The 12,458-nt window shown below is 44.5% G+C and overlaps 1 protein-coding gene across 1 annotated transcript in view; it reads right to left on the minus strand.

Moving 5' to 3' along the window:
• Positions 1-12,458, minus strand: part of LOC144481779 (scavenger receptor cysteine-rich type 1 protein M130-like) — a 908,005-nt gene that overhangs the window by 837,351 nt on the left and 58,196 nt on the right. Inside the window, exons 12-14 of the mRNA XM_078200920.1 lie at positions 11,220-11,525; positions 7,471-7,773; positions 4,989-5,294 (exon numbers count right to left, since the gene is read on the minus strand). Coding sequence (XP_078057046.1) covers positions 4,989-5,294; positions 7,471-7,773; positions 11,220-11,525 — 915 coding nt within the window. The remainder of the gene's footprint in view (positions 1-4,988; positions 5,295-7,470; positions 7,774-11,219; positions 11,526-12,458) is intronic.

The raw sequence follows: 12,458 nt of genomic DNA on the forward strand, positions 1-12,458 counted from the left end.
CTGGCAGGATTGGCGCAGCACACATTGTTATTCTGTGAAAGCAGCAGTTCAAGATGATAATCAATAGAGCGGTTGAAAATCTTGAAGTGGTCTCATAGAAGGAATTGAGGTTTTTTTTCGACGATCATTGCCCTCGAATGTCACAGAAGTGTCACTCAAATCAGGGGCAAGAACAAAAATAATAATTTGTACATGAATTGAAAAGGAATGGAATGCTTTGCACCACGAGACAGTGAAAGACTGTAGGTACTGAGAGACAGGGGACTGAAAGAAGTGGCAGAAGTAATCGCAGATGCGTTGGTTGTAATTTACCAAAATTCGCTGTACTCTGGGGAAGTCCGGGCTGATTGGAAAACTGCGAATGCGACGCCATTGTTGAAAAAATGGGGTAGACAAAAGGCGAGTAACTACAGGTCAGTTAGCTTAACATCCGTAGTTGGGAAATTGGTGGAATCCATCATTAAAGAAGAAATAGCAGGACACCTGGAAAAAACATGGTTCGATCAAGCAGACACAGCATGGGTTCATGAAGGGAAAGTCGTGTTTGACGAATTTACTGGATTTTTATGAAGATGTAACGAGTGCAGTTGACAGATGGGAGCCGGGGGATGTGGTGTTTTTGGATTTCCAGAAGGCGTTCGATAAGGTGCCTCACAAAAGGTTGCTGCAGAAGATGAAGGGACAAGGAGTTGGGGGTAAACTGTTAGCGTCGACTGAGGATTGGCTATCTAACAGGAAGCAGAGAGTTGGAATAAATGGGTGCTAGTGGCGTGCCGCAGGGATCGGTGCTGGGGCCTCAACTGTTTACCGTATACATAGACAATCTGGAGGAGGGGACCGAGTGTAGGGTAACAATGTTTGCGGATGAAACAAAGATGAGTCGGAAAGCGAATTGCGTGCAGGATGCAGAAAGTCAGCAGAGAGATTTGGAAAGGCTCCGTGAGTGGGCGAGAATCTGGCAGATTGAGTGCCATGTTGACAATTGTGAGGTTATCCACTTTGGAAGGAATAATAATACAATTGACTATTATTTAAATGGTGAACAATTACAACATGCTACTGTGCAGAGGGACCTGAGGGTCCTTGTGCATGAATCGCAAAAACTCAGTTTGCAGGTGCTGTAGGTGATCAAGAAGGCAAATGTAATTTTGGCCTTTATCGCGAAGGGGTTTGGAGTATAAAAGCAGGGAGGTCTTGCTGCAATCATACAAGGTACTGGTGAAGCCGCAACGAGAGTACTGTGTGCAATTTTGGTCCCCTTATTTGCGGAGTATATATTGGCCTTGGAGGGAGTACAGAGAAGGTTCACCAGGTTGATACTGGAGATGAGGCGGTTAGCTTATGAAGAGAGATTGAGTCGATCAGGCCTGTACTCGTTGGAATTTAGAAGGCTGAGGGGAGATCTTAAAGAGACACATAAGATAATGAAGGGACTAGACAGGGTAGAGGCAGAGAGATTCTTTCCACTTAGAAAGGAAACAAGAACTCGAGGACACAGCCTCAAAATCAGGGGAAGTCAGTTGAGAACAGATTTGAGGAGGAATTCTTTCTCTCAGAGGGTAATGAATCTCTGGAATTCACTGCCCATTTAAGCAGTGGAGGCTACCTCGTTAAATATGTTCAAGTCACAGGTAGATAGATTTCTGATCAATAAGGCAATTGAGGGTTATGGGGAGCGGGCGGGTAAGTGGAAGTAAAACACTATCAGATCAGCCATGATCTTATTGAATGGCGGGGCAGTCTCGAGGGGTTAGATGGCCTACTCCTGCTCCTATTTCTTATGTTCTTATGTTCTTAGGACAATTCAGCAGACAGAATCGACAATAATTAGGTATGTGTTGAAAGTCATTCGAGAAGCATCTACCTCAAAAATGGGCGCATGAGTAGTGTTTGAGTCTGCACCATCTTTCTCCATAATTTTGGTCGATCTTTCAACGAAACCGCGTGGTGCCGAATCAGTCCCCCGCCCGACAACCCCACCAACCATCGCCGCACCCCCCTCCCCGCCTCCGTCCGCTTCTATCCTATGTAAACCAGGATCCTCGGTGAGAACAGGTGAGCGGGCTCAATCGCAGATTTTATGCGGGAGTTCAATTAGAATGTATTCAACGTCCTTGCTGGAAGTTTTGTCAGAGGTGTTGGGAGAAGTTTAAACTAATTCAGCAAGAGGAGGGCACAAATAGTTCGCAGAATAAGGGCAAATAATCACACATCAAAACAATAAAGCCAGAGGTAATGCAGCTGTTTTAATTTTGGCTGGATGGTCTCTCTCTATATGGTAGTGCATGGAGCCCTGCTGTCAAAACGGATGAGTTTGGGCGAGGATTGCCACGAGGAATTATGGGATTGTAGCCGTTAGAGACGTGATAGGGGGAAGGGGAGGATTAACAACTCATCTTTCTAGGCTGCAGAATCTTCTGGCGAGACAGAGGAGTGGGTGGATGAGGTGGAGGCATTGCATCATTAGTTAACGTGTGAGTAACTAAAGTGAGGAGAGATTATGTCTTGGAGGGAAAATTGAATGAAGATTTGTGAGACAAGCTTCGAAATGAAAAGCGCAGCCATATTGCTGCGTGCTAATTATAGACGCTCTGTATTCACCTGGAAATTGAGGACCAATTATGTGCACAATTTGCAGAAGTGCATATAATACTGAAAATGCAGTAACTATAGAACGTTAACTGGGGAGACATCGCGTTAAGGGCTTGGATGGAGAGAATTTCCTGAAGACTGGACAGAAGAACGTCTGATTACAATATGCATAGTGTCCAAGAGGGGATGAGTTGTGCTGAACCAGTTTTGGGGAATTAAGACAAATAGGGAGTTGAGGTGTAGGTTGGAGAACATTGTAAGTATAATGATTACAAAATAGTACAATCTTTGCTTGTAATGGGCAAGTTCTCTTGTCATAGACGAGGTACAAAAAACATCTCGATTGGGGGAGATCGGAGTTTACGAATCCTTTGCAAGATCTGTCCACGGTAGACTGGGAATAGCTACCAAAGGTACAGTCTACAGTGGAGAAGCACGGTTGGCCTTCGAAAAGAAAATGGGGAGGGTATAAGCACAGCATGTTCCACCTCGGGTGATAGGAGGGAGTAACAAGCACAATGAAGCATGGATGTTCAAAGATATCCAGGGATACCATGAGAAAGAACTATGCACCTGCTCTCACCACGGCCCGAGCATTAACTGTGTACATCCTCCCCAAGTTTGTCTTACCAAAATGCAACACCTCGCATTTATCTGAATTAAGCGCCATCTGCCATTCCTTGGACCAATGACCAAATTGATCAAGATCCTGTTGTAGTCTTAGATAACTTTCTTCCCACGACACCACCAATTTTGTTATCATCCGCAAACTTACTAACCATGCCTCCTATAGTCTCATCCAAGTTGTTGATATAAATGGCAAACAAGCGTGGAGCCATTCCTAATCCCTTTCACACACCACTGGTCACAAGCCCCCAGTCAGAAAAAAAATCCCTTTACCACCACACTCTATCTCTGACCTGCAAGCCACTTTTGTATCCAATTGGCTCGTTCTCATTGGATTCCATGTGATTTAAACTTACTGACCAGTCTACCATGCAGTGCCTTGTCCAAGGCCTTACTAAGCTCCATTTAAAGAACGTCTACTGCACTGTGATCATCAATGTTTTGGTCCCTCCTTCAAAAATCTTTATCAAATTTGAAAGGCATAATTTCCCTTTCCCGAAGCCGCGCTGACTAGTTTTAATCTGTCCTTGCCTTTCCAAATGCATGGAGATCCTGTCACTGAGAATCCCCTCCAACACCTCACCCACCACTTATGTTACGTTCAGCGGTTTGCAGTTCCCTGGCTTTTCACTGCCTCCGTTCTGAAATAATGCCACAACGTCTGGCTCCCTCCAGTCTTCCAGCACCTTACCCGTGGCTGCTGATCACATAGATATCTACACAGGTGGCCCGCAATTTCATCCCTAGCTTTCCTCAATGCCTTGGCATGCACCTGATCCCATGGATCGATCAATCTTTATGTATTTTAAGACCTCAAACAGCTCCTCTTCTACAACGCGGACGCTTGTCAAGGCATCACGACTTACTTGCCAGAATTCATTCGCTTCCATGTCTCTCCATGGAAAATACTGATCTGAAAAAATTCGTTTCGGGTCTCACCGCTTAACATTTCAGATGTTGTATTTCAGAAATGTGATCTATCAAATTAAAGTGATTCCTATTACCACTATCTCTCAGTCAGGGGAAGCACATTAACCCTCACAGAGCTAATAATGTGGAACTTGCTAATAATTGGAGTGTTTTCCTTCTCAATTATTAATTACATTTCGCGAATTCGGATTTCACTGTGCGAGGCCAACATCTGTTGCCCACCCATGACTGCTACTGAACTGAGCGGATTTCTGGGCTATTGAAACTCAAGCTGTGGTTCTGGAGTCAAATTGAGGTCAGACCATGTAAGGACCACATAGTTCCCTCACGAAAGGACATAACTGAAGCAAGTGCAGTTCTTACAGGACAATAAATGACACCCAATCACAATCAATTTCCTTGTCACCATTCCCGAGACGAGAGTTATGTTCAAAATGTTGTTGAATTGAATTCTAATTGCACCAGCTGCTCTGAGCATAGAGCAGTTGCCAATGAACAGAGCCAACTGGTTGTACACCTGCAATCACAGGCGATGTTAGATGGGCAGATTGCCTTCAACGAAAGGCGTTAGCAAATAAGCTGAGGATTTTGTTTCTTTGTCCATATTGCTGAGAAGTGTTTTCAATTGTGGAGAAAATTTGAACATTCACACATAGTCTCTTGAACATTTGCCAGCATTATTAGTCAGGTGAAGATATCCCCTCGGCGATCATCCCTGCATTTGTATGCAATGAAACGTCGCCACATTTTAAAATCAGAATTGAAGCCCCGATGGAAGGATTCAGACCGTAAGGTGATGCTTTCAATTTTGCATCATCTCATTCACACATTTTGCTCACCTGCCACTTCTATCACCACAAAGTTGCTGTCGGTGGAGTTGAAGGTTTTTCCATTGATTTGAGTCTCATAGACGCACGAGTAATTGCCGCTATCTGATACAGTTGTATTGGCAATCCTGAACTCGGCACCGTGCTGCGCCCACTGCGTGGCTATCCATGGCATGTTAGTATTTTTACCATTCTTCAACAAGTGAAAGGTGTCCGTTGTATAGTATTCAGGCGCCATGCATGTGATGCGGATACTTTTTCCCTGAAGATATAAGCCAAATAGCGTAGTCATCGTCAGTTTCGGGCCTTCTGGTCGATCTGTAATTGTTTGGAAGCAATCGGATTTCACGCTTTGTTTTGAGCCATGACAGTATTCAGTATTCAAAATGCATCCAGCGGCGCAGAAAGAGAACATCAGGCCGTTCGATTCTGCACCATGCCCTCCCCATCCGCCATCTCCCTGTAACGCCACACACCGCAAATGTGACGCCACTGTTGACAAAAGGAGGTCGGAAAAAGGCGTGTATCTATAGGCCAGATAGTTTAATTTCTGTAGTAGATAAAATGCTTGAATCTATTATCAACGAAGAAATAGCAAGACCAATATGCTGCATGTTGGGAATATGCAGCATGGGTTAGATAGAATAGAATAGAATCCCTACAGTACAGAAATAGGTCATTCGGCCCATCGCGTTTGCACCGACCACAATCCCACCCAGGCCCTACCCCCATATTTTACCCACTAATCCCTCTAACCTACGCATCTCAGGACACTAAGGGGCAATTTTAGCATGGCCAATCAACCTAACCCGCACATCTTTGGACTGTGGGAGGAAACCGGAGCACCCGGAGGAAACCCACGCAGACACGGGGAGAATGTGCAAACCCCACACAGACAGTGACCCAAGCCGGGAATCGAACCCAGGTCCCTGGAGCTGTGAAGCAGCAGTGCTAACCACTGTGCTACCGTGTCGCCCATGAAGGGTGCGATATGTTTGAATGGTGGCATTCTTTGAAGACATTACGTGCGCAGTGGACAATGGGGAACAAGTGGAGGTGGTGCATTTGAATTTCCAGAAGCCGTCTGACATTAAAGACTGTTGTACAAGAAAATAGGTATGTGGTGATACGGATAATGTGTTAGCATTGACACAGAATTGGTTAACTAACAGAAAACAAAGAATGTGGGTTAAAGGGTGTTTTTTCCGGTTGGTAATCAGTGATCAGTGGTGTTCGTCAGAGATCAGTGTTGATTACAATTGCTTTCAGTTTACATTTATGACTTGGAGTTCGGGACCAAGTGTAAAGTGCTAAAATTCGCAGATGAGACGAAGTTGAATGGTACAGCCAAGGGTGCAGAGGACACTGAGTGTCCGCACAGGGAAATAGACAGTCCAAGTGAATGATCAAGGGTCTGACATATGGAGTTCAATGTTGGGAAATGTGAGGTCATCCATTTTGGTAGGCATAACAGCAAAATGGCCGATTATTTAAATTGCAGCATGCTGCTGGGAGAGGAAACTGGATATCCTTTTATGCATGAATAACAAATAAGTTTGTTTGCAGGTGCAGCAGGAAACTAAGAAAGCAAATTGAATTGTGTCATTCATTGCTAGAGGGATTGAGTTTAAAAACACTTACTTGATAGAAGGCATACTGGGAATGGAGGGGGTGCAAAAGAGATTCGCTAGTTGATTCCGGATTCAGAGGGTTAGCTTATGAGGAGACATCGAGTAAACTGGGAATATACCCATTGGATTTATGAGGAATGAGGGGAAACCTTGTCAAAACATAAGATGTTGAAAGGAATGGATAAGATAGAAGCAGACAGGTTGCTTCGACTGGCAGATAACATATAGATCTAGGGGCTTGGCCTCAAAATAAGGAGGAGCAGTAAAGGAATTAAGGATTATGAGTGGAACTGCGTCCACGAAAAGATCAGCCATAATCTTGTTGAATGGTGGAGCAGGCACGAGGGGCCAGATGGAGAACTTCTGCTCTTAGTTCTTACGTTCTTATATTCTTAGCTTCACACATTTGTACTTCATGTCCACCGCACTATAGATACTTTCTGCGAATGAAATTTGAACTTCATGGGCTTTTGCCAGGCAGGTGATTTTAATTTGACGGCCAATGGTTGAGGTGGGAGGGACAGTGGCAGAGACGGGGATGGATGGTTGGGCGGGAAGGTTGTCGAGTAGAGTGGGCTGGGTGTGACAGGGGGTGCAACTGTGGGCTACTCCGCAGAGGTCAGGCGACAATGTCTTACCACATGTTTGCAACTGGACAACTTCTTTTTGTGGACGTCCGTCTCCAAACCTCGTTTTGGATGCTGCTGATGGCATTTTAGCTATTCTCGTCTGGACAGGAGGACTTCTACAGTCACTATGAGGCTGCGTATTTAGCGCCTATATTTTTACCCACCTTCAAAGCAGCACAAGCACAACGCAGTAGCGAACGATATGACAACCACACTGCCACAGATCTCACTCACGTGCCAAGGTGATGTTCACAACGTCACTAGGAGATGAACTGTACTTCCTCCCCCACACAGGAGCTTGGTAACTGCATCTGTAAGTCCCCTCGTTAGCATCTCTTAGATTCCGGATTGCCAGAAGGACAGTTGAATTTGAGGTTGGTCCAAATGACTCAATGGCTGCCGAGCTGCCATCTTTGAAGAGGTTAAAGGTAATGCTGCTATAGACCTTTGGAGCTGAGCATGTGATTTCCGCAGTTTGTCCCTCCAGGTATTGACCAGATGGTCGTAGTTGGCCAATCAATGGACTCTGTAATCTTTCTAGGAAAGAAAAAGCAAACTGAGGTTATTGCTTGGACATCCATACGTGGTTTTTCTAGGGTTGTGGAGAGTGGGGTAGGGTGGCGGTGTGAGTGGAAAGATAATGGCAACAGCCTGGTAAGCCCTGGACTTTTTTCCCACTCCCTGTCCCGCATCGGAAGTAACTTTCTGGATGTCTTCCTGCCGCTCAGGTTCCTCGTGTGTCCAATTGTTGTAGGTCGCTGAACTGGTAAACCAGAAAGCTAGAGTCATAATCTGGAGTTCAAATCCCACCACAGTCAATGGATCAAATTGGAAATTCATAAAATAAAACTGTTGTGTACATGCAAAGGAAAATCTCACCAGACGATTGAGTCAACCACTTCACGACAGGAGTGATGTCATGATAAATTGAGGGTGTCTCTATCCCACTAAATGCAGATTGGTAAACTCGCCAATGCATTTCAAGGAACGATCAAACTCTTGTCTGCTGTTGCAAAGGGTGCCCTATGAAAGTATGGAAGTTTTGCTACAGCACTGTTGGGCACTTGGAAAGCCTTACTTGCAATGCTGTGTAATGTTTCGGTCTCCTTACTTAACAAGGAAGAAAACTTAAAAGTGAAGCAATTCCGATAATGTTCAATGGAGACGATTCCTGTGAAGGGATGTTTTGCTTTCGGAGAAGGTTCCTGCAAGTTAGGTCTACACTGGCTGGAGATTAGAATGATGAGAGGTAATGTTCGCGAAACCTAGAAATCATGGAATCCTACAGTGGAGAACGAGGCCATTCGGCCCATCTAATCTGCATCAACCGCAATCCCACCCAGGCCCTATCCCCGTATCCCCACATGTTTACCGACTAATCGGTCTAACCTATGCATCCCGGAACAGTAAGGGCAATTTAGAATGGCCAATCAACCTCGCCCACACATCTTTGAACAGTGAATGGAAAGCGGAGCACCCAGAGGAAACCCACGGAGACACAGGGAGAATGTGCCAGCTCCACAAAAACAGTGACCCGAGCGGGGATTCGAACCCAGGTCGCTAGAGCTGTGTGCCGCCCACGTGCAAGAGACATGCAAGATTCTGAAAAGAAAGGACAGGTTAAACGTTAAGAGGACCGCAACTCCACCTCCCACAACACGAGCCTTCAGCGTAATCTTGAACTATGAGGAATATTTTCAGTTGCAAAATTTTGAGGGATTTAATGAAACAGTGATGAGTCGATATCTATTCACTCAGGTGGCAATTACTCTTGCTCAATGATCAGTGGTGGCCATTGGTTATCTTTTACTCTGGGTAAGGTGAATGATTGAGCAACACGTGAGTCAAGCGTTATCGGGGTCGGCAGTAAATTGTTTTTAAGTCTAAAGTAAAATATGCCACCTCCTTTTTAAATGGCAGAGAAGAATGACACTTTTGAATGGTTCAATCTTGCTTCTATTTTCTGCGCATCTTATGAACTCATCTTATCAACTTACTCCAATTGTCATCACTCTCCTTTGCTCCAAACCTGGGTTCAGAATGTTAAAGTGTTTGAACTTGTGTCCTTTTGATTATTTGGGGATCAGCATAATCATTACAAGCCATGCATCATAAACGCCACAGTATTGGATTATTAAACGCAGAATTGCCTCAGTAAAAGCGATACATAAAGGCAATCACTGTTCAGTCACATACAATCCCTGCAGTGCAGATGGAGACCATTTGGCCCATTGAGATAGCACTGACAACAACCCCACCTCCCCTATTCCCTTACCTTGCTAGTCCCCCTGACACTAAAGGGCAACTTATCATGGGCAATCCACCTAACCCACATATATTTGGAATGCGGGTGGAAACCGGAGCACCCGGAAAACACCGACGCAGACACGGGCAGAATGTACAATGCCACACAGTCAGTGACCCGGGGCTGGAATTGAATCCTATAAGACAGCAGTGCTAACCACTGTTCCACTGTTCGTGCAAACATCGTGGTGGAACTATTACACTCAAATTCCAGCTGCGCTGCACATTCAATGTATCCAGTCATCATTTGTTTTCATAAGGACGTAAGTCTTCATCAAAACTTTTCAGTGACAATACATGAATTTCTACTTACGTTCGAAGCGCCAGAATCATTCAATCTGTACTGCCTCGTTTTTTTTTGCCAATATCTGCTCAGGTTTTACCTCATCTTATTCCCGAACCATAACATTCAGAATGAGGTGCAGACACATCAGAATGCACGCGCAGGTGCCCTGAGCGAAATGCAGCATTTCAGATTATTTTTTGGGTGGAACGGCTCTGTGCAACCGATGCATAAAAATCAGTTATTTACTTGATTGCCGTGAACGCAATCGCGTTTATATGGCACTGTAACAGCTTCTGACCTTTACAATGAATGATAAAAAAAACATATTTTGCATTGGAAAACCGAGGATGTATGAGGAAAAGTGTGCTGAAAATTGATCACTGCTGACCAAGGTTGCAGTAGTGCAGTGGTATTGTCACTTGACCAAGGATCCAGACAAGAATCTGTGGACGCAGGTTTGCATCCTCCACGGCAGATGTCATGAATGCAAATCTGGGATTAAAAGCTCATTAGTCATAAAAAAACAACTTGGTTTGCTAATTTTATTTACTTATTCTAAACTAAATATTACTACACATTCAAAGACATGTGAATGAATTAAACTAGTGATGGATAAGTGACCTGAAGGAATAATGACAAAATATCAAAATTCCCTTAAATTCCTTGAAAATACGATTTAAAAAAATTTCTCCTCATCTCTGAGTTCAAAGGGTAATGCACGCACTCTGACATGATGCAATCTAGTCCAAGTCTCTTCTACATAAGCGGAAAAAACCACTCAGCATTCAGAGTCGTCTGTAGAATCCCCCTTGAGAAACCTATATTTTTCAACAGCGTCACCTCTTTTTCCTCCAAACTTCAGTGAATGCAGGCCCACACTACTCAAACTCCCCTCTGACGAAAATCCCTCCATCCTGTCGATAAACCTAATGAGCCTGACCTGGACTGCTTCCAATGTCAGTTTAGCTTGCCTCAGAAAATGGGACCAAGCTCTTCCCTATATTCCATGTGCGATCTCACTGGTGTATTGTGTAGTTTTCGCAATACTTCTCGATTCTGACAACAAATCCCTTTGAAATCAAGGAAAACCCATTCCAGAGCAAAACAGCCGCTTGCACTAACTCCAGAGGTGTGCAAGATTGGTTGATTGGCCATGGTAACTTGTCCCGAGTGTGGCGGGATGCGTAGATTATAGGCATTAGCAGGGTAAATATGTGGGGTGATGGGGTGATAAGACCTGGGTGGCATTCTTATTAGTGCAGACTCGATGGGCCGAATGGCCTCCTTCTGCACTGCAGGGATTCTATGATTCTATAATTCTATGATATCAGTTCCACGTTTCGCTCGTCGTTCCGAAAGTTCACGTCGTTTCATAGAAATGTATGACACGTACCTGTGACTCGCATCTGCTTGCGATCACTCTGTGTGGAGTTATATATCCTTCCCGACCTTTTGATCTGGTATACGCAAACGTAATCTCCCTGGTCCTTGGAGCTGATGTCTTTGAGATGAAGAACAGTGGAGAAGCCTGCTGCCTTTGCGACGGCTGACGTGATATAGGCATTGCTTTGCACTTTGGACAAGATGAAAATAACACCAGAATATGCATCTTGAGCCGAACACCTGATGCTGGCCGTTTCACCAATGGAAAACTCCCCGCTTGCTCGTAAGACTTCAATGGTAGGTTTTGGCGGCTTATCTTGGAAAAGAGCAGAATTAAATTGGAAAAGAGCAGAATTAAATTGGAAGCTATTATTTGCCTGTTTGTTCTTGCCCAATCACTGTGCTAATTTAGCAGTTATATCAGGTAATAAATGTAGGAAACGGAGAATTATTTCACTATTGATGCTGTTGCAACAGAAAAGCTTCCTCCCACGGCCCTTTAGCTTCTCGCATCTACCAAGCTCGCTTTCTGCGCACATCTCCTCAAGTCAAGGTGTAAAAAATTCTAGAAGCACCCTGTGTTGATCGGAAACGTGATCTGGACAATATTCTGTCCTGGAGTCACAAGTGCAAATGAACATTCTAGCCACTCAAGAGAGAATGTAACCAACTGCTCTGGACATTCCATTGCATTGCTGCCTCTGTATACCGTCTCCAGCCCCAACCAGCACAGCACCACCGCCTCCGCTATCAACAACCTGCTGATTAGCAATTAGACGAAACTGAAGTGGACCAACTATGTGAAGGCTGTGACCACAGGGTGCCTGCGAAATCGATGACGAGAGATACACCACCTGATTTTCCAAATCCTACCTAACTTCCGAAAGGACACGTGTCATGACAGTGATGGAATATTCTGCAAATGCCTGGATGAGTGCGGCTCCAACGACACTCAGCAGGGTCGATACCAACCAGGAGAACGCATCGTTTTGCATTTTCCATCTCGCCTTGCCGCAACACTGTCCAGGTAAAGAACGTTGTGTAGAAAGATGTGCATGTTAGATCGATGTTTTAAACCAAAATATCCCTTTTGTTTCCCAAGATGTGTAGGATAGTTGCATTGATCATGCTAAATTCCACCTCAGTGTTTAAAGCTTCTCAATTTTGGTGGCGTTAACATACTGTATTGTTCCTTCATATTAAAGGATCTGAAATTTCGGTGGATTGGCAATGGTAAATTGGTTACTTA

This window comes from Mustelus asterias, chromosome 32 (genome assembly GCF_964213995.1).
Source record: "Mustelus asterias chromosome 32, sMusAst1.hap1.1, whole genome shotgun sequence".
Classification (NCBI taxonomy): domain Eukaryota; kingdom Metazoa; phylum Chordata; class Chondrichthyes; order Carcharhiniformes; family Triakidae; genus Mustelus; species Mustelus asterias.